This window comes from Barbatula barbatula (assembly GCF_947034865.1).
Source record: "Barbatula barbatula genome assembly, chromosome: 16".
NCBI classification, from domain to species: Eukaryota; Metazoa; Chordata; class Actinopteri; order Cypriniformes; family Nemacheilidae; genus Barbatula; species Barbatula barbatula.
In genome coordinates this window covers 4553542-4576122 of record NC_136779.1, presented here as the reverse complement: position 1 = coordinate 4576122, position 22581 = coordinate 4553542, and the positions used below count along the sequence as shown (strand labels likewise).

The window sequence follows — 22581 nt, the reverse complement described above, 5'->3', positions numbered from 1 at the left end:
AAATGTACTTATAAATGTGACACCTTTTCAGTTTCGATTTTGCAATAAAATACTTAAGCAATGAACGCTCGTGCTTTGAGATACACTACAACAGACACGCTCGGGTGAGTACAGCGCACGCAGCTCCTCCTGTTTCCCCGGCGCATACCATTTACGTGAAACTACCAACCCCATGATCCCCTGCGTCGTCAGGCAGGAAGAACGTGTGTTAGCAGGGGCTCGCGCTGATCCAAGTTAGGAGCTCTCAGCTGCTAGCCTCGGCCCATCATGTAAGTGCCTGCCGAGGTTTCTTTTGCAGAGCCCTTGCAGAAATCTTCACGTCGCGCTTTGCGAAGCGTGCATCAGAAATCTTAACGTTTGCACGGAGAAGAACTCACCCGACGGCGAAAGCTTCCGAGTGCATGAAGATCGGGGCTTGTATTTTGCACCTTTGTTGCAAATCAAGCCTGCTCGAAGCCTCGCTGCGAGGGATATATGGAGGGAGGGAGCGAGGATAGCAAAGTCTTTTGTGCTTCCCCTTCCCCCAAGCCGAAAGAGGAGATGTCTGTGCCAAAAGGTAAGTACTTTCTTTTTATTCGTGCAAAGCTAGGAATGCAGCCAGCGTTGCATGTCGTGCAAAGTGCGCGGCTGCAGCTTTATCGTGGCCGATGCGTGTTAAAAGTTTGATGGCTCGAGAGGGTCACTTGCATTTCCTGTTTTAATGATCTGCCGTTTTGCAGAGTTTCTGGTGAGGCGATGCTCCTTTTAGACGCTCGCTATTTGCATTCTTGTTGTGCCAGGATTATTAAACGATACGCCTTCTTTCCGCGTTGAGGAACTGCCTAGCCAGCAATGCAAGTGATTGTGCAATGGCAACGTTGTCCGCGCCCGATTCATAAGCACGCACGAGGCTTGATTTTCTCTCGGAAATGGTTTGATTGTGACGTGACGGCGACTTCAGCCTCCGTCTACCGATGTAAATTCGCGTGCGGAACTTCTGACGCGGTTGCACGCGAGATGCATTAAATAACGTTAAACTTTCCCGACGCTGGCGTCTGCACGTCCGATGGGGAAACGGGCACGACCAGGTTGCATACCACGTCGAGCTGGAAAACGACGTTGAACTTAAGACCATTTTTATGAGTTGTATGGGCGTAATGGAAAATCATTTGGAGGCTCTGCCATGCAAGCTTTGTTCCAGCAGTAATGCATAGGTAGAGCTGCAAAAATAAAGAGCTAAATATAGTTCTGTTGGGAGCTTCTGCTGCACGCAGTGGGTTCAAATGTGCAGGTCTCCATGCAATCTTCAGCCAAAGCCTGCAAAAACAGCCCACGCATATACGTGCTTACTGTTAACCTGTTTTATACCTTTTGGAGGAGCAATGCTGGAATTAAACTCTGTGGGGCTTTTGCAACATTCTGAATGTCCCTAGTTTTTCTCGGAAGGGGTGGTGTATGGAGCCTGTGTGTGAGGTTTCTCGCGCCTCAGGTGGAATTGACTTGCACGCATGAGTCCAAATCAATGCCATGACCAGCAGCTGTTGTTCCTGAGCTGGGGGTCCTTTTGATCCATGAGCCGACGTCAGGAAGCTGGTTGCCATGCAAGAGCATTTGCATTCGATGAACAGATCTGTTCGCAAGTAGGCGTGGTTCAAGAATGTCCAAATCTGACACCACGATGAGGTGATTTTTCAGTGGTGAATAAGCGGTAATTGTGTAGTTGTGTAACACTGACACACCTCAGGAACTAAATCCCCATCAACCCACCCCTCCGTCGTGCAAACAAACCCGGCTTCACCTGTGCAGGGAGGCTCCAGGTAGTGGACTGTGGCCATTTAAGGTGTTCCTCTGGCAGCAGTTGGGCTTCTGGCTATTGCATAACTGAAATCTAATAATATATTGCCATTTCTCTTTAAAGCATGAAATTCTGCGAGCTATTTTGCAAGTATTTTAGTTGTTGATTGAATGTGACGTGATTTTAGTGGTTTTGTTAAGTTACTAATTTTCACGGCCATGGACATCTTTGTCTTTCAGATGCACGATTTGTTCATATATGTTTTTTAGTGTGAAAAAATCTAAAATGTGCAAAGCTCTATATAGCAACAAAGTGTGATTGCAGTGCTGTTTTGAGTACAGTGTGTACTGCAAGAAACTGCAAGTAGATTTTGAAGTCTTGGCAACCGTTTTCCTATTCTGTGAGTGATCATCCGGAAGAGCAACCCCCCTGTGTCAGTGGGGGTCTATCTTGTGCACATTGGCCACTGATTTACCGAGTTTGCACTGCTGCTGAGAACAGGCCGGGTTACATGGCGTGCCCCGCTTTTGACCCAGCAATACACGCATCGCCCTGCAGCCAGACCTGCTGTTTTGCAGCATGCTGCCACCAGGCGCAATTGTTACGTTTGTCATGCAAATGCGACCTTGTAAGCTTCTGTCGTATAGATACTAAATCCCCCTTTCGATGGCTCAATTGTTGGTGACTGTCCAGCCTTGTTTGCTGTATTGTTTTGGTGCGATAGCAGTAGAATTGTTTCAAGTTTTGCGCAGCTGATCCCAAAGACCTTTCACCTTTGGGCTGCGTGCATGGAGAGGACAACCGTTCATGTTTCCACGCATGCTTGAATGCTGAAAATCAGGGCTCGGAATCCTCGCTGGATGCTTGCATGCAAATCCCAGACTGCAGTTTAACATGCGTGCATCCTAGCTTAGGTGAGTACAAGAGATGCATGCATTTTCATACGAGACCAAGTTGTGTTTAATGCGGCACAGAGATGACAAGCACGGGAGTGTCCTTCTGTTGAATTGTTTATGAGTGACTATACTGATGACTCTATTGGCTCTTAGGGAGGCCCCTGTCTAGAGGCCCCTTACTGCTGGTTTTGTGCTATCTATCTTCTTTTTGTGGGACTTGAGCTTTGCTGGGTCACAGGAACTGCATTCGGCCATTGATCCATCTTATTGCAGACTTCTGAATAATTGACTACTTTAAGGGCTTTTTCTCAAAGACAGCCAGGGTGTCTCTTAACATAGTATTACCAACAGTATCACTTTTCCACAAAGGCCGGGCATTAGCGTATTGTGATAAGGATTGTCATGACAGCAAAGATAACAGAGATGCCATATTTCAGCATGCAATCTTTTTGTATTTTACTGTATGTAATTTATAACAATATACCAAAAAACATGCTATCGAAATCATTTGAGATGCATTTCCCCACTTCTGTCTGCTGACTGTTGTGCATTATTACCTGGAATTTGGCTGTTCATTAGTGCAGACGCATTGCCGTGAGGAGCAAGGCTTCTTCATAGAGCATGCACGGCGATGTGCATACGAGGTTTTGAAAGCAGATGTCTTTCATAAATTGACTTAATATTTTGTACTACTGATGTTCTAGGAAGACTTGATTTTCGCTGTACTGAATCCCCAGCCCTTTTTACATTTCTAATTATGTTAAAGAGCCAGAACATGTAATATGTGTTTATGTGCGATAGATTTAGTATTCTCTGCAGGGGGCAGTAAATTGCTTTCTGTTGTTAACCAGCGAGTCCAAATGTGTTTGAGATGAAGGCAGAGCTTACTTGGCCCCACATGCACAATTGTGAAAACGATCTCGCATGCAGAAATAATTATTTAGCAAATGACCAGATTCAATAAGTTGAGTGTGCAAAATTCCTTACAGCACATACTCAGACAATTTACTAGAATTTAGTTTATACTTTTCAGTGTGCTTTTCTTCACATTGTGGAATGGTTTAAAGTACAGTCTGAGTTTTTGCTCATACCAGTGATGGTTTGAAATGTCTGCTGTTATCATCTATCACACCCAATTATGCTAAGTGCTGTATAAAAGAAAGATATTATTTTCCACTTAGTGGGACTGCTAAAGGGATTTGTGGATGAAAACGGAGCAGAGATTAGCTGGCAACAGGTTGTTAACTCGGTAGGGCCTTGCTCTAATTCTGCCAAGCGGTCCATGCGCCATGAAATTATTTAATTCTAGAGATTGACCACCGCTACAACTGTTAAAGGGGTCATATGGCGCGAATGTGCTTTAGTGTGCTATGTTATGTTGCCCATGCATGTATTAGACACCATATTTGGAACCTGAAGTCACACGCTTGCAGTATTCAACCAGTCACTATGCACTGGTTAACTGGCCAATCATAGCACATCTTGCTTTTCAGAGCGTTAAGCTTCGTTTTAGCTGTGTCATATGACTCCGTTAAATACTTTATTGACAATTTCAGGAGGCTATTAAAAGTGAAGGGTGTAACAATAAAAAGTATAAAATACATCGCCTATTTTCAAAGTCTGTGTTATTGCATTGGGCTTGTCTAAATTCTTCCAAGTCATGTTTTGATAGATCTAGTGTTTATGCTTTTTGGCAAGTCTTTAAATGGCGTAATTGCTTCTGCATATTAAAGAACAAAAAAGAAGATATTTTGAAGTACGTTGGTAAGGATTGACTTCCATTGTATGGACACACACAACTGCGACATTTCTCAAAGTATCTTCTTTGCATTCCACTGAAGAAATAGTCATATGCAGGTTTGAACATCATGAGGGTAACAAAATGATCACAGATTTGTTATTTTTGTATGGACAATCCCTTTAAGGATAGAAAGAAGAAAGCATATTTTGTTGCTGTACAGCTTCTAGTCACTCCTGCTGCATAGACCGGGCTGTTATCCTCGGTCCGAAGATGACATGCCATTCCTGGACTGTCCTGTCAGTGGAAAGACACTGGAGGATGGACAGCGCAAACCAATGACGACATCAGTCCCAAAGCTGCATCCCTGTCCACCGTAATCAGAGGATCTACCAAGTGTATAGTGTCTTCCAAACTGCCAGTGCGTTCAGAGGGTTCACACAGTCGGCAGCTCAAGAGAAGTTATTTTCATCTCTCTCTCCCTTACTCTCGCTCTCTTTCTAATTCACCGGCCCTCCTCTGGGTCCCTGAAATTCCATTGAAGAACTCTTGGGATTGTTGGAATTCTGGGCAGAGTGTGTGAGTGGGATGGTGAAGGCCTGGAACTGGCTATCTTGGCTTTTCTGAACTGCAGACACGTTGACCTGGCACTGGGCAGACGACCACCCGCCACCCCACAGATAACACTACAGGGCTCAATGAAGTTCATGTTCCCTGACTGTATATTGTTAGCCGTCACTTCAGAATCTGCCAGACATTTGTACCAAAACACACTTTTGATAAATTCATTAAAACAAAACAGACATGTGATGAATTTATATAATATTTGAAGTTTCGCAAATGGCTTTTGCAAGCTTGTCTGTCAAATCTGAACACCGTGTGCTTTTCAGTAAGTTAGAAGGCTAAACTCTACACGCTGTCTGCGTGTGTCCTTAAGTTGTTAAACATGGATAATGAAATACAGTTTCAAAAGCAGATACCCAGACTTGACATGATGTTCTAGCTATGTATTAAACAATTTATTTAGTTTTCTGCCAGTAATTCATTATTTAATCTTTTGATCGCCGACTTGGAATCCTGTGAAACTTCTTATTTCTATTTACCTTTTGTTTACCATGGTATTCCTCTTTTAGGGTCTGGATAAGTAATGGGGGACGTATCAAACAAATTTGGAATCTCATAATATGATGGTTTAAAAAAACTATAGTTTTGAATTGGTACTTTGGAAGTCGTTTCACTTTTATTTTTTCATTTAAAATGTAACATACAACATAATACATGACTATGCAAGACATATGTTACATGACTTGGGCCACGAGACTGAGACACAAATTGTTTATATTTGTATAGCATATTCTTTAGGTAACTCAAAAAGAACACAATAGAAGCGAGGGTACCTGTTGTTGTATTTTGTATGAACACGAAACCAATGCAGGTCAATGGGTACCGCTGTTGTTGCATTACCAACATTCCGTTACCAAAAGTCAAACCGGTTTGAAATGACAAGAGGGTGACAGATTTTCATTTTTGGGTGAATTATCCCTTTAAAATCCTTATAGTATTCACTATAAGAGATTCTTTTGAATCAGACGCCTTATTTATCTCAGCTAAGCAAACTGCTATGAGGGAGGAATTTCTTTGCAAACAAAGCATGCTTATATGTCTCCATGCTCTTCGTTCGTCTTGATGGTGTTGCTGATAATTTGCATGGTGGGTTCAGTGTGTGGACGATAACTTTTCCAGTCTCTAGTCTGTGCAACACGCCGCAGCATGTCCCGGCTACTGAAGCACATTTGTATCTCTCCATTCACCCCATCGGTTTACCCCGCACAGTCTAAAGGTACATTTATACTGACATCGGGTCAGGTTGTCAAGTCATTGCTGTGGGTAACCCCGCCCACAGAGAAATCCCATTAGCCCATGAACACACTCCACAATCATGTATTAAAGGGATAGTTCACCCTTAAATGCAAATTCGTACAGGTTTTATTAGTACTCGTGTCATTCCAAACCTGTATGACTGACTTTCTTCTGAAAAATACAAAAGAAGATATTTTGAAGAATGTTGGTAACCAAATAACCCTGGCCCCCATTAACTCAAATGATATGGGCACAAAGCCACAGAGACATTTTTCAAAATATCTTCTTTTGTGTCAGAAGAAAGTCAATCAAACAACGACATGACCGTGGAAAAATGAGAATTACATTTATGGGTTAACTATCCCTTTAAAGTTTTTATTGCACGTACGTTACAAATCCTATGTTTTAATCGTCATACTATATATTAATTTCATGTTGTGGAATGGATACAAATGTATTTGTTTATGATAGATTGTGGTTTAGCAGTGTTATACAGTGTCTCTGCACTTGGCATGGACGGGTCGTGATCCCCCATCCGACCACGTAACCAGCTCCTGCTGAGTGCTTTGAGAATTGTGACCTGGAGGGCCAAAACTTGTTCTATTTGGAGAGATCGAAGTGGCTTTTTAGTGCTTATGCAACATTTTCAACAGATTCTGCAGTTACCAAAGTCACAGGGAGGCCCGGTCGGTGCGACCAGCCTTTATCCCACATCACTGATCTGATGAGAATGTGAAGGCTATCGGGTGTCGGCCAGTAATGCGTCAGCATGTGTGACTTTAAAGGATTAGGGCTTTCAACATAGAACACTGCTTGAGTCAGTTGCTAGGGAGTGAGTTCCAGTTGTGGCTCAGTTATTTTGGCAGCGTTGACCCGCGGTGTGCTTTCAGTGGGCACATAATCATTTCGTGGTTTTGTAGCATCACTTTAAATGGGATTTGAGTCCTTGGTGGGGTTTTCGAGTGTCAGCTTTCTGCTTGCTTTGTTGTGTTTGTAAATGCAGGTGGGAGGGGTTCTGAACAACCCTTTTCAGGTAACAATAGTGTAGAAGGTATACTGCATGACTGTAGGCGAACACTGATAATAAACATCTACCTTCTCACGCTACAGCAGTAAATCTGTATAGCTGGTCAGGATGAGGCCTACATTATTGAATAGTTGTGAAAAAATGGGAAGTGTCTCAGTTTTTATTTCCTGTCTGTGGGTGCGTGGCGTAGTCAGAATAGCGCACAAGCCACACCTTAGCTTGCAAGTATTGTTCTTTGCCAACTAAAGGATAGTTCACAAAAAAAATGTAAGAATGCATCGGCACGTTGTTCAGAACCTCCACACGACTTTCTGTGGAATACAAAACAAGATATTTTGAGATGTTTCTGTGGTTTTGCGTCAATGGATGCCGATGTTGTTTGGTTACCAACATTCTTCAAAATACCTTCTTTTGTCTTCTGCAGAAAATGAAACGGGATTGCTAACACAGGAGTAAACAAGAGGTTTATCATTTTGCTTTATCCAAATATGAATGAAATTGAAACCATAAAGAATTTGAATTTATTGATATTTTGTAGTTTCTTTAAAGCTAAATAGGATTAATTGATTTGGTACGGAGTCATCCCTTAAAAATATACTATATAGAAACAGTGTTGCTTTCTTTATAATTATTGAAGCAACCTTTATAACAACTCTGTGCTGACTCTGTGAAGATAAGGCTTAGAGACTTAAAGTACACACAGTAATAGTTATCGGTTAATTTCAAGTTGGAGCCTGGAGGTAAGAAAAACTTGTGGTTTTAGTAGGTGACAAGTCGCTGTTGCACATTCATTTAGCGAATGACTCAATCAAGACTGAATCAAACCAATAACTCATATGAGGGAGACTGATTTTATTTTCTGATTTGTTACAGCTGAAATCCGTAACTTGTTTAAAACACATGAATACATTAAAAAAAGCACTTGCCATGAGAGAATTGCAATATAGTATACATAACTATGTGTTCAGAGGTGTATAAAGACCTTGCATAATGAAATGTTATGTTTCTATCACCATACATCAAGTATGCAAGGAATTCGCTATTTTGTTAGTAGTGCTTCGAAAGGTGGGGGGGGGGGTTGGTCGCTAATCACAACCTCACCACTAGATGCCACTAAAATCTCCACGTTGCTCCTTTAAGCCCACGTCCAGATAAATGCAGTTATAGATCGCAGCTTTAGACTTAGACTTAACATAGACTTCTCTATGTTACCAGTGACAGCATCGCAATAGAATGGTGTGCTATCTCTTTATTATCCTGGTAGAAATATCATTACAATGATTCAGTTCTTGGTTTTCTGTTCTTAACCTACGAACGAAGGTCTCCAAGACTCCCAGTTGTAACTCCTGACGTGTTTTACAGTTCAGCACACACGCTAGTCTTTTAGCACACGTTGTTCCTATTGTTTGCATTTAGCAGACTGGAATCGGTCGGTTAGGTGGGAGTGGCTGTGATGCTGGTTACTTACGTGCCACTAACTACGCGCCAGGTATGCGGATTGCCCCACTCGGGTGTCAGTCACGATGGGTCACGCCCGTGCCAGTAGCGCCTGGCGGAGCGGCTCTGCTCCGTTCCAGACAGAGAGAATGCACCTGATGCTGCCGCCTCGCCTCCCTCAATCACACGTGCACTCTCACGCTCTTTTGCTCGGCCAGGATCTGGAGCCGCTTGCGCTGTCTGATCGTGAGTGCGATCTGGGAATTCAATGAAAAGGCCAAGAAAATGCCTCTATTGTTTAAACAAGCCTTTTGATTTTCTTATCTCACATAAGCGGTTTCCTCATAACAAAGGCAAACTCCGCTGACTTTGATGTAATGATAATCTTTTTCTCCTCTCCACAGGTAAAAAGAAGCCTCCACTCAAGCTTCCAAAAGAGGCGTTTGAGAAACCCCAACCTGCACCCACGTAAGACCTAATGCAAATTTAAACCCTCACGCTTTTTCTGGAAGCTACCTAGAGCGCATTTCAATTCATAAACTGTGTTTAGAAAGCAATGCGCTTTTAATCTGCTTTGAGATTCAGTCTGGGGTTGCAAGTTGAATAGATTCAGTAATTAAGGCTGACATCAGTCAGTGAGTCATTCACCGAGTAAGATGTGAACACTCAGTGGGATTTCTCTTTCACGCAGACCCCCGAGAGACCTGGACTCCAAAGCCTGTGTTACCATCGGAGAAAAGGTACAGCACATCCTTCTTTCTGTAATTGGACTGATGAAAGAGCTTGCATTACTAACCGCGTGTCATTTCATGTGTCAGCATCGTCTGCTTTGTATTTTGCTTGCCTGCTTTCTTCTTTCTTTGTTTTCTTTTTGTATGATAAATTGTTAAAGAAACGGACAAATGTTTAAAAGAAAATAAATCATGAGGAAAACATTAAATGATAGTTACATTGATGTTCCTTAATACTGGGTGTATGTAAAAATGGGGCAATTTTTGCTTGATATTTTTGGAAACATTTATTCTTATCATAAGTAACGTAATCCATCGTGTTATTATTGTAAAACTAATTCAAATATATGTGATGCGTGGGATGTTTGTTTTGCGGTTATCATTGTATCAAAATGATTCTGTGAACATGCTGAAACGGTAAAATAATGCTTATTTGTCATATAAAATCTCAGTTTTTATAAACCGTAGATGTTATGCAAAATAACAGGAAATGCCCGAAAGAGATTTTAAAAAGTACAAAGTTTTTTGTTGCGATGTTGTAATTCGCACGCAACCTTTTTTCAACTATGAGAACGTGTATCATATCATACAAAGCAAGTCACTTATATAACGCTTCTTTTCAAATGGCATATTTTGCATTGCTTCTTATGATGATGTAAGACTCTGTTCTGAGCTCGGGTACAGACCCTCGGGTCGTAAAGAACGGCCCAGTGCACATTACTGCCCTTTTGTATCCGACTGATTGTGGGCAGCGTGGAATGCACTTTACTGCCTCTCAGGCTGTAACAATATTTATTTTAAACTCATCAAATAAGTGGAATTTTCCATTGGCAGAGATTGTTGCTTTTTGTTTTATATCCGACCCAAAGATAAAGTAACTTTAGTTTAGTTTCGCAAGTCAGGCTGGGACACTTTTTTTAGCAAGGACTTGTGTTGTATAGCACCATGATTCAAGGCTTTGCAATGGCGATTACGATTAGAAATTGCCATAAAAAACGATTTCTGTGCAAGACTGAAGTGAATTAGATTTTATTAGGATTTGTTATTTTGTAATGTTCAAGGACCTTCATTTTGAAAAGCATCCACAGACAACCTGTTGGTTCAGGAAGAAGGAAGTAATGTTCTAAACGGCCATAGCAACAATGTGGTGACTGCTTAATCCTTAAACATCGTCTTAGTTGAGTCATAAACTTCAGAACGATTTGATGTCTCAGGCTGAGTTTTTGGGTCACTGTTTAAAGAGGATGGATAGTTGGAACCAAGAGAAGTCTGACAAGGCCAGTACAATGAAAAGACAGTAATACAACAGACCTAGAAAGACATTTGGAAGTAAGAGATGCATACCAAGATCATCACATCAAAACGGCATAGAGGACAGACAGAATCCGTAGATCTTAAAAACAGAACTGATGATGTGCGCTCTACAAGCTCATGTTCCTCAAAAGCATCCAGCCGACAATCCTCAAAGGCATCCATCTAGTCATCATCCATGTGTCAGCATAGCAGATTTCAGAGCATGAGCAAGAGCAGCATATACTAAAAAATAAATGGAATTGAAAGTTGAACAGGCAAGTCTTCAAGCAACATTAGAGGCTTTGCAGGAGGAAAAAGAAAAGGACGCTGCTATCGTAGATGCCCAAGTGCTGGAAGAAGCACTCTTAGAAACCGAATGTAGTGTAGCCAGTCGAAGAAAAGGTTCTGCTCCTATCGAAGACAATCAAAGTTATAACAGCAAATTATGTGAAGGCACAATCTAAGATCAGCAGTGGTACGCTACAACCACTACAAGCATCTCACTTTGCTACTTTGATTAAAAGCGAGCCTGCAGATTACAAGAATTTACCAGTTAGTTCACATGGTCTTTGATGCAGACTTGTCACAAAATCCCACCAAAACGCAGTCTTTCCCACATCAATACCAAACATGGAGTAGACCTCCTGACAAAGGAGATTCCTTGTCCATTACCTATGACCTTGCAAAATAGCTTACTCGTACACAGCGTGTATCGGCAGAGCTGATCATCTGTCCAAAAACTGCACTGTGGAAGTTCAGTGCAAAGAGTGTGGTAGTTACAGTCACCCTTCAGCCCTTCATCCAGGTCCTACCCAGCTTCAGAGCATGACAAGGAGAAGGACAGATTAGATAGTTATGAACTCACATCTGAGTGCACAGAAGTCTACGGAGAAGGTATGAGTACACGATCATGTTAAAAAATGTGTCTTGTTTCTGTTTATCCAGCAGGACACAAAGAGCATTTTGCATTTCTAGATGAGCAAAGTAACCGCTCACTGGTGAGGAAAGATTTATTTGATGTCTATAACATCAAAACCAGTGCAGTGCTCTACACACTGAAAACATGTGCAGGTTTTCTAGAGACAGCAAGTAGAACAATTTCAGATTTCATTGTGCAGTCTATTGATGGCAGGATAAGTCTATTTCTCCCTACTCTTCTGGAATGTAATCAGATTCCAAACAATGTACAGAGATTCCAACTCCAGAAGCAACACTCTATCACAGTCACTTGAAATATATAGCCCAGGAAATACCGCCTCTCGACTGGTATCGACTGCGTCTTAAAGGAGCTCATAGGCCATCTTCAGTTCATATTTTGTCGTCTTGGAGAATGGCCATCACAGGTTTCTGAGTCCACGCTAAAGCCAAATTCAGGTATAAGTTGGATGTCAACCCTCAACGGCTACAACCTCCAAAAACAATACCTGAGGATTCCTTTCCTCCTTTAGTGTTTGATGTAGAAAGTATTGGTCATCAAATTTTCTCCCACACTGCGAACGATCATAACATTCCACCACCTGTGGAAGATGAAAGGTTTCTTCAAATCGTGGACAAAGAGTTCTTTCAAGATACCTGCAACTGTTGGGACGCTCCCCTACCTTTTCGTGAGCCCAGGCAAAGTCAACCAAACAACAAAGCCTATGCATATAAACGCCTTCTTGCACTGTGACGCACTCTGAACAATCGACCACAAATGAAAGCAAATTTCCTTTAATTTATGGATAACCTGCTATAGAATGTGCATGCAGACATTGCACCACCTCTTCAGCAAGGTCCTGATTTGAAGAACAGCCCGTTAAGAGTCCTGATGAGATTCCGTAAAGAACCTGTGGCCATTACTGCTGATATACAGCACTTGTTCCATTGTTTGCACATCCATTCCTCTGTCCAAAGTAAAGAACTTTTTTCCAGATGTATTAGTCAAGTCCATATCTGCTGTAGGATACCTAAAGGTGATGGATGGGCATGGTAACACAGATGTTAACTTGATTTTTGGAAAATCCAAATGAACACAACCAGACATAATTGTCCCAAGATGAGAGTTATGTGCTGCTGTGTTAGCGGTGTGGATTGCAGAGTTGATTGTTGAAGAAATGGACATGACCTTTCGATTGTATTATTACCCGGACAGTAAGGTAGTACTAGGCTATATACATAATAGACACGAAGGTTCTATGCCTACGTAAAAAACAGAATTCAATGAATTAATAGATTCAGCTCACCTGCACAATGGTGATATGTTCCCACAGAACATAACCCAGCAGACCACGGATCCAGGTCTATTGTAGCTAAAGTCCTTGTGTTGAAGAATGCGCAATATGAGAGTTGTCCAACAGAGATTAAGAGCATCACTGCAACTCACAACCTTCCTCGTAAGAATGTGTTTAGGAAACTGTCTCCTTGTCTAGACAGCTATGGTTTACTTCAAGTAGGGGGTCGCACCGCCAGGTCAGATTTGCAAACTTTTGAAATAAACCCTATCATCATTCCAGGCAAACTTTTTGCGGCAACACTGATTGTGCGACACTACCGTGATGCTGTAAAACATCAAGGCAGACACTTGGGTTTTGGGCAGCTGCTGGATTTTGGCTAGCAGGAGGAAAGAAATGCATACGTAGTTAACTCTTCCAAGTGTGTAAACTGCAAAAACTGAGGGAAGACAGAACATCAGCAGAAGTTTGATTTCCAGTGGATCGGTCGACAGTAGCTGCGCCCTTCACCTACGGGGGCGTTGATGTTTTTAGGCCATGAGTAGCAAATTCGAAGATTGTGTTTTTGGCCAATTATGTTTTTGTGTATGTGCATAATAGCTTTCCACATCGAAGTGATTGAAGCAATAAGCTCTAGTAGTTTCATTAATGCTTTAAGGATGCGATCAGAGGGCCCGCTAAACAGCATTCTTGATATTATATTACACAATGAGAAATCGACATGCCTCACACATGAGATCCTGACAACGTTCATGGTGAAGTCAATGCCCTGATGAATTCAAGACCCTTGTGTCCTCTGACCCAGAATTTCCCTTTATTCTCACGCCTGCTACCCTTTTGACGCAGAAAACAGGTACAACACCTCACCCATTTGGAGACTTCGGACGTACTGAATTGCTTAAGGAAGAATGGCAACAAGTACAAAGGTTCGCAGACGTCTTCTGGGCAAGATTGCAAAAAGATTACCTTTGTACATTGCAAGCCCGACGAAAGTGACAAGACAAAAGAACTGACTTGAAGGAAGGAGACATTGTCTTGGTAAAGAACATTCAAGTTCACAGGAATGAGTGGCCAATGGCAATTGTTGTAATAACGTTGCCAGGTAAAGATTGATTGGTGAGAAAAGCTGATGTTAAAGTGACTAAGGATGGCATTCAAAAAATCATGTCACGTCCTATCTCTGAACTTTTTTATCCTCCAACGATAAATTGTAAGTTAATTTGGGATTCTTAAAATCCCAGGCGGGCAGTGTGCAAGACTGAAGTGAATTATATTTTATTAGGATTTATCATTTTGAAATGTCTGAGGACTCTAATTTTCAAAAGCAGCCACAGATGACCTATTGGTTTAGGAATCAGGATGTACATTTCTAAACGGCCATAGTAATAATGTGGTGACTGCGTCTAACAGATTCAAAGAAAGACAAGGTTTAAGGATCAAGCAATGTCTGTAAGAACACCGTTAAATATAGTTTGTGATACATTTGAGACGATTAGTTTGACTTAATATCATGTATATTTATACATGATATATATATATATAATATATGTATCTTTTCTTGTCTTCATCGTCGACCAGCAGTGTTCTAGTGTCATATTTAGTGATTATCTTTTTGTATTTTCAGTTTCACAGTTTAGTCATAAACTTCAGAACCGACTTGATGTTTCCGGCTGAGTTTTTGGGTCACTGTTTAACATTGCTGGATAGTTAGATGCACGAGAAGTCTGACAGGGCCTGTACAATTTTCATGAATTGTGTCGTCATTTACTCACATTCAAGTTGTTCCAAACCTGTATAAATTTCTTACTTCTAGTGGTTCAAGAACTGTTTGGTGTTTCATCAGAAGGAAAAAATACAATTGTAGTCAAAAATGATCAAGAACTGTTTGTTGTCCTACATTCTTCAAAATATATTTTTTGAGAAGAGAAAATCTGTCTGGTTATAATAGGCATTCTTCCAAATATCTTTCTTTGTGTTCATCAGAATACATATAGATACATATTATACAGATTTTGAACAACTCGAAGGTTTTTGGGCAAAGTATCCCTTTAAGGAATCCATGCTTTTCATTCTGTATACCTCCATTCTTCAAATCTAACAGGAAACAACTATGCCATTTCTATTTCTTGTCTTCTAGACTGTCTGCATTTTTGTCCTTTTTTCTCTTTTGTGTCTTTATCGGTCATTTTCATCATCAGTATACCATCCCTCAATGAAGTACAGTTTCCCACCAAATTCCTTCAAGGCTTGTATTTGTGTTTCTGGGCAGAACTTTGTGGTGAAGGCGGATGATTTAGAGCAGATCGGAGAGTTGGGCCGAGGGGCGTATGGAGTTGTGGACAAGATGAGACACGTCCCCAGTGGCGTAATAATGGCTGTAAAGGTGAGCGTATATCAGCTCGCTCGAGCGTTGCAACTTCCAGTTAGTGGAAATCTGCCCGAAAAAATGTCTTAGAGGTTTATTCAAATGAAGTGAAAGGGCAAATATTTTTTGTCCATCCTGTAGCAGTCAACTACAGGAGGTCTACAGTTTAACTACGGTTTCAAAAGATCACTATAGTGAAAATCATATATAACCATATATAGTTTGGGATTATTTTACGCAGAATTTATTGACGAAATGCACTCCCAAGATTATTGCTGACACATGCTCTCCTTGCAGCGCATCCGAGCCACGGTAAACACGCAGGAGCAGAAGCGACTGCTGATGGATCTGGACATATCGATGAGAACAGTCGACTGCTTTTACACTGTTACTTTCTACGGGGCACTTTTCAGAGAGGTACACATCAAACCACTGCGCACAGAAAGAGAAAAACCAAGTGCGCTGAACCGTTTCGCCAACATTTCATGCGTTGCATTTGTTGCTGTGTGCATGTGATGTTATCACCACCCGATTTTATCAGACATCTCTTCTAGCTGATAAACGGCCTCACGCGCATCAATATAATACTCAGAGTCTGAGCAACATAGCCATTGGAATCAGTTTCCTCACGGCGTCTGGAGTCCGCTATTGTACTTCAAACCAATAGAAAAGTTCCACAGGAAGTCCTACAAAGGGAATGTTATTAGTCATTTCCTTGCTGTCTCATTTTAATGACAGTTGTTATGTCTCACTCCTTTACCCATGCTCTTACCCGATTGGTCGTTTCTGTTGTCAGGGTGATGTGTGGATCTGCATGGAGCTGATGGACACCTCTCTGGATAAGTTTTACAAGCAGGTGCATGAGAAGGGTAAGACCATCCCTGAGGACATCCTGGGCAAGATCGCAGTCTCTGTGAGTACATGTCCGCCACTCCATCAACACCGAAAAGCTTTGTTTGTGGCCCTTTGGACCGATGTTTGTGGGTCATAAATAGCTCCATACACGGGGTCCCTGTAGGTTAACTGGTAAAATGTGGTGCAACAATGCCAAAGTCATGGGTCCGATTTTCAGAGGACTAACATTAATGAATATGTTGGAAGTCGATTTGGATGAACGCATCTGCAAAATGCACGAATGCATGCATCAGAAAGATAACTCCGCCTGCAAATATTTTTCTGTTGTTCTCGAATTAAACAAAAAGTAGTTTATGTCTTTTTTATAAAAACACGTAATTGAATTTCGTTAGGGTTGTAGTGATATATTATTGTATCACAAGTCGCAAAAAAAGTTATGTATCTTAGAGATATGGTGATTAATTAGACCATATGATGTCTGTTTAATCCTATCAGTAGCTCTGCCAAGAAATGACCTGCGCCATGTAAACGTATAAATTGTCCATTTTAAATTTATTTTTGCTAAAATTAAGTTTTATTTTTCAGTGAAGGATCTATTCAATTTGTATTCATTTAAATACACAAGGTTATTTTGGTTATTTTGTTAATGTTTTGAGATTTTTAAATCAGTTTCTTTTTTACATTTTATCTTAATAAATAAATATCTTAAAAAAATTGTAATTGTAAACCCACTATCAAGTATCGAATCAAATTGTGAACTGGTTTTGATGTTACACCCTTAGCTGTCTGTGATTGGTCTAGTAAATGGATAAAGTAATTTAAAGAGTTATATGTTTTATAGTTTTTATATGTTTATATATGCTAAACTAAAATGTATTTAATAGCATAAAAAAAGCATCTGCAATGCTACAGATTTCGTGAAGGTGCATCATTGTTTTTCCAAATCAAGTCCTTGATTCTTGAGTTTTTTAAAAGCAATAAGCCTTTATTGCTTTGTTATATCACTTCACAAAAAGCAGATATGAACATTGAATCTCCTTACACGTTCATACAGATTTAATGCTCAAGACTTTTATTTTCATGCCAGCTACATGAGAATATGAGATCATGACTGTGTACCTGCAGATCTGTAATGAGTGTGATGTTTTATATCCTCACTGCAGATTGTGAAAGCATTGGAGCATCTCCACAGCAACCTACAAGTGATCCACAGAGGTGAGATGGGACCCGGGCGAGCGATTTGCTCACAGACTTTATTAGATTTTTATGCTGTAGGCGTACTAATAGACTGGATGTTCAGTGGTGCGACGTTCTAGAGATGATGAACTGCTTCTTCAAGATGACTTCTCTCTCCTCTCTCTCTATCTCTCTGAGCTAAATTATATTGTGTTTTTTTACGATGTCAGCACATGCTTCCTTGTTTCAATCCTGTTGTATCTGCCCTTTACAGATGTGAAACCCTCTAATGTCCTGATAAACATGCAGGGGCAGGTGAAAATGTGTGATTTTGGCATCAGCGGGTATTTGGTGGATTCAGTGGCAAAGACCATGGATGCCGGCTGTAAGCCATACATGGCGGTAAGCATGAGTTGTGTTATGCATGCACCTTTGCTATTTTCTGCATAGCAACATAACTCCAAATGATGAGAATATTTCGCAGAAACTAAATAGTGGGCAAACAGTTTAAATTTTTACTGAGCTAAAATTGTTACTGGTATATTACAGATAGATGGTAGTAGTGTGTATTAGGGCTGTCAAACGATTAATCGCATGCAGGATAAAAGTTTGTGTTTACATAATATATGTCTGTGTACTGTCCATAATAATTTTGTATTATAAACACATACTGGCATATATTTAAGAAGAATATAAACATTCATATACAACGTAGAATGATCTTAGTATGCATGCGTGTGTATGTTTTTGTGTTTCTTATTACAAAATTAATATGCACAGTAGACAGACATTTTTTGTAAACACTAACTTTAACTTTTACATTTATATTGAACTTGTATTTATTTACTTAAGAATGTTACTAAAGCTCGCTTGACGTCGACACGCTATGTAAAAGTTTTGTAGGGTGGATTACAAAGCGATGATATATTAAAACATTAGACATTTATGCTTAAAATAGTTTAGGATCTAAATAGTTTTGGCAAGAACATGAATATTTGATTTGCTTTACTGTACTTCGAGCCAGACTACATGATGAGACATAGATGAAGTCTGAGTGCTTAAGAAATGAGACACTGAGTCTCTGGAGATATTTCCTGAATCTCTTGAACGTCTCGCCTCAGGCTTTAGCTCAGAGTTTGTGTTCATATTTATGTCCCCCAGGAAATGCACAGCTGGCCCTGTACGAAGGAATGGTATAAATATAAAAAAGAAACTTTTGTCTTCAAGGTCCGAATGTTTTACAAGCAAAATAAACTACAGTTACGTTTCATACCGCTCAGACTCCATCTGTGTACCATATTTATCAAAGCACACTTCCTCTTTTTCCAACAATCATTTTTTTTCTCTGTCTCATTCACAGCCAGAGCGAATCAATCCGGAAACCAATCAGAAAGGCTACAATGTCAAGTCTGACATCTGGAGTTTAGGAATCACAATGGTACGTCTCAGCGACCTTTAACAGTTTATAATAATGTTTTTTGACATTATATTAATAAAGGTTATTACATTTGATCGTGCTTGAATGTTTATGGGATTTTGACACGAGTTTCTTGGTCTTGACAGATTGAACTGGCCATTCTGAAGTTCCCCTATGATTCATGGGGAACACCATTTCAACAGCTAAAGCAGGTGGTGGAGGAGCCGTCCCCCCAGTTGCCTGCCGACCGCTTCTCGCCTGAGTTTGTGGACTTCACATCACAATGGTGGGAAAGCATTTAAGCCGCACGCACGCGCAAACACAAACACACACACCCTAGGTATTAACAATAAGGATTGTTTATTGCAGTAATTTACAGCTGTGCAGTATTTCTTACTTACTCTACAAACCTTTTCATATTTAAAAAAAAAAAATTATATTTGTAAGTTCATCCTCAATGTTGAACCCTGCACACATATTTAGAAACGGGAATCATTCATGCATTTCATGCATTTCATTCATATCTCAAGATTCAACCAAACATTCTTGAAATGCATTTTCATAGACATGAGATTTAAAATGACGTAGTCAACTTGTGTATTATAAAATGTGTATTTATGCATAAAGAATAGGGCTGTTAAACGATTAGATGTTTCTTTATATAATAATGTAGTTCTGTGCACTGTGCATATACATTTTGTATTTATAAAAACATACATGCATATATTTCACAAAATAATAAAATAAAAACGAATAAACATTTATAAACGAATTAAATTATTGGGTAATATAATCAAATACATGTAAATATTTTCGAAACGTGTACATGTATGTTCACGTGTAAGTGTTTATAAATACAAAATTAATATGCACAGACATATTTTGCAAACACGAAATGTATTCCGGGCGCGATTTATCATTTGACAGCACTAGAACATACATTATAAAAGTATTTCGGATTAGCATTCTTTCACTTTTGTCTCATGATGTGTTTTCACTGACTCAATCATGGGACGGTTGCAAAACGAATTTCTGTAGAATGCCATTTCTCTAGTAACACCGCTGACACCACATAGTTTCACGAAAGTGAAAAGACTCGTACCTCGACTCCACATTGTGTAGGAGAAAATCGAACAGGAAGTTAAAACCCTGATTGCATCCTCTCTCACATTCTGTGGGGAGGCCACAGCACAATTCATTGAAGTTGAACTCTGCTAAAGCTCAGTGTGCATTTGTCGCATTTCTAACGTGGATGTCTGTTTTTGTCTGGTTGTGTTTCAGCTTAAAGAAGAATTCCAAAGAGCGGCCAAACTACCCAGAATTAATGGTGAGTTTATGCAAAGGGTCTCTTTTTATAGCAGTTCCTGGTTTTGCCATTAGATGTCAGTCTTGTGCTATTTATGCCTTTTTACCATTGCATTGAATAACTCAGAGCAGCTCTCTGACGCTTTTAGGTAATTTTTTAAATAATGAGGCTTCATGAAAATCTATCAATGTTCTTTTAATGCACATTTCACATTTAAGTACTGGACACGTTTGAAAGGGAAATATTTTATATGAACAATATTAAAATATTACATATTTATTTAAAATATAGAATTAACCACATATAGTATAAAAAAATGATAGTAATTTCTATAGTACATCCATTTTCTGGTGATGCTCAGCTATAAAATATTGTAAATGCATTTGCTGTTAAGTTTTCTTTGGTAATGCATATTAAAAATAAATTGTTCATGATAATTTAACAGTAATGTATACAAATGTATTTGCACTTCTGACGATTTTGACTAAATATTGTCGATCAAACCCTTTTCCATTCGCAGCAACGTCCATTTTTCACCATCCATGACTCCAAAGACACCGACGTCGCTAGCTTTGTGAAGAGCATCCTCGGGGACTGAGCACGTCCCTCTCGGCATAACTGACATGTTGCCGCGGGGGGGAGACGGGACTGTTTCAGAAAAAGCACCAATAGCAAGACTCAACACATGTAAGACACGCCCACCTCAGCAGCGGTGCACAAGCACCCAGGAAGGTCCGGGGAGAGAACACAAAAACTGAGGGGGGCGGGACGTTTCCTAGCAACACACCGGAGTAGGGCCTGGGACTGGTATCTTAGTGCGTGCGTGCACGTATGCGTGGGTTGGTGAGCAAGTGCGTCTGTGCGCGTGTGAATATTCGCCTGCCTGTATGTGCATCCATGTGCATTAAAAGGTTTGACTGTCCCAAGTCTGAATTTCAAGTCACACTTTTTCAATCCCAGCTTTACTTCTCAGTCCAAAAAGCCGTTTTAGCATCAGGTGAGAGTCTGACATCAATGTTTAGTTTCCCCACCGGCACTTCAGTATCAAAGTATTCAGCAATGTTACCAACGCGCCACGTCCGGTTAACTTAGAAAAATAAAAATGAGAGTGGTATAGATATATTTATCTATTATCTATATATGTATATATACTCAAATTGTCTCTTGAATTTGTTAAATGAGTACACGAGGACAATATACTCTGTTGGCTGTGAGGGATGGTTATTAAAAATGGATGAATGGAACTCCTCTTTCTTTTCTCCCCCATCTGAATTTGCGAAGACAGATCGGTCCGTCTGTGTCAACTAATGCTTATCTCAGATCAGTTTGTAAATGCTGTTGAAATGTTAAGGGTTAGGAACTGAAGAGCTGTCCATGTTAACAGCTAAATGAAAAATTCTTGCTTGGTCTGCTGTGTGTATGTGTGTCTGTCTATGTGTGTGTGTGTGTGTGTGTGTGTGTGAGAGAGTGAATGGGTGTGCGCATGTGTGTGTGCTTTATTTGCAACTTTATACCAAGGTAATTTGGGGCAGAAGGTATCTTAGTCCATTGGCTTCAACTCTGTTCTGAGCCAATCAAATGAAATGATCTCTCTTTTCCAACTGCAATCCAACTGGAAATATATTACTATTATTTTTATGATGATGATAATAATTATTATTATACACAGTGCATATGTATTAACAGTAATGAGGTGTTCTGCCAATTCTGTACGTGTTGTAACTGCTGTTTTTCTCATTGGAAACTTGACAATTTCTTTTTAATTTTACGGTTGCGTGCAGGTGTGAACGTGTGATCTTTTGCGTGCGTGCGCTAAAGTGAGAGCGTGTGCGTGTATGCATGTGGACGTTGGGTTACGGTCTAAAAACACGTAGCTGACGCTTATTTCAAAGCTTCACTGTGATTTGGAAGCCTGATTTTGTGCCTCCTTAAAAAATGAAAAAATAATAATAACAATACATTAAAACTACAAGTCCCACAATGCTTTGCTTTCCACAGTTTTCAGATAGTGGCGAGGGGTCTGTTGCTTTGCTTTCTGGGCTTCTGGTTTTATTCTTGTAACATTTCTGTAAGGTGAAGATGACGTGTGCGTGCGAGCGTGTGGGTTTTTTTCCTTTGTGTTATGTTTTTTGTCTTGTGACCACTGTATACAGAATGGATAACACTGCTGATTTGCCTGTAATCGTTATATTGTTTGATTCAAACATAAAAGTTCTCTTATATCTTTGCTGCTTCTTTTTGACGTGCTGTAAATTGCCTCTTTTTTTCGTTGTGAAACCTTATTACGGTGGTTCTTTTGTCTTTGTTTAAGAGCCACTAAATATATATGCGTTATGTATACTTGAGTAAACCTTTTTCAACAACATCCATTATCTGGTAAACTATAAAACTTTCAGGGTCATATTTATCCAAAAATCAAAAGATTTTCCAGTTAAGTTTTAATTGAAAATGCCGAGGCAATGCACTTTTTCAGAATAAGGGCAATCGTTTGTGCGC

General features: G+C 40.1%; 1 protein-coding gene across 2 annotated transcripts; it reads left to right on the top strand.

The window, feature by feature from the left end:
* The first annotated feature begins 82 nt into the window (after positions 1 to 82).
* On the top strand, positions 83 to 22309 carry map2k6 (mitogen-activated protein kinase kinase 6). Of its 2 annotated transcripts, none has more exons than XM_079477104.1 (12): positions 83 to 556; positions 9137 to 9200; positions 9424 to 9472; positions 15236 to 15349; positions 15629 to 15748; positions 16128 to 16244; positions 17350 to 17401; positions 17637 to 17764; positions 18723 to 18800; positions 18926 to 19065; positions 20061 to 20106; positions 20606 to 22309. In XM_079477104.1, the coding sequence occupies exons 1-12, from the start codon at positions 475 to 477 to the stop codon at positions 20681 to 20683; spliced, it is 1068 nt and encodes a 355-aa protein (XP_079333230.1). In that variant the 5' UTR covers positions 83 to 474; the 3' UTR covers positions 20684 to 22309. The 2 variants fall into 2 exon arrangements, with proteins under 2 accessions (XP_079333230.1, XP_079333231.1); XM_079477105.1 differs by lacking the exon at positions 83 to 556 and adding an exon at positions 832 to 2688.
* The last annotated feature ends 272 nt before the right edge of the window (positions 22310 to 22581 follow it).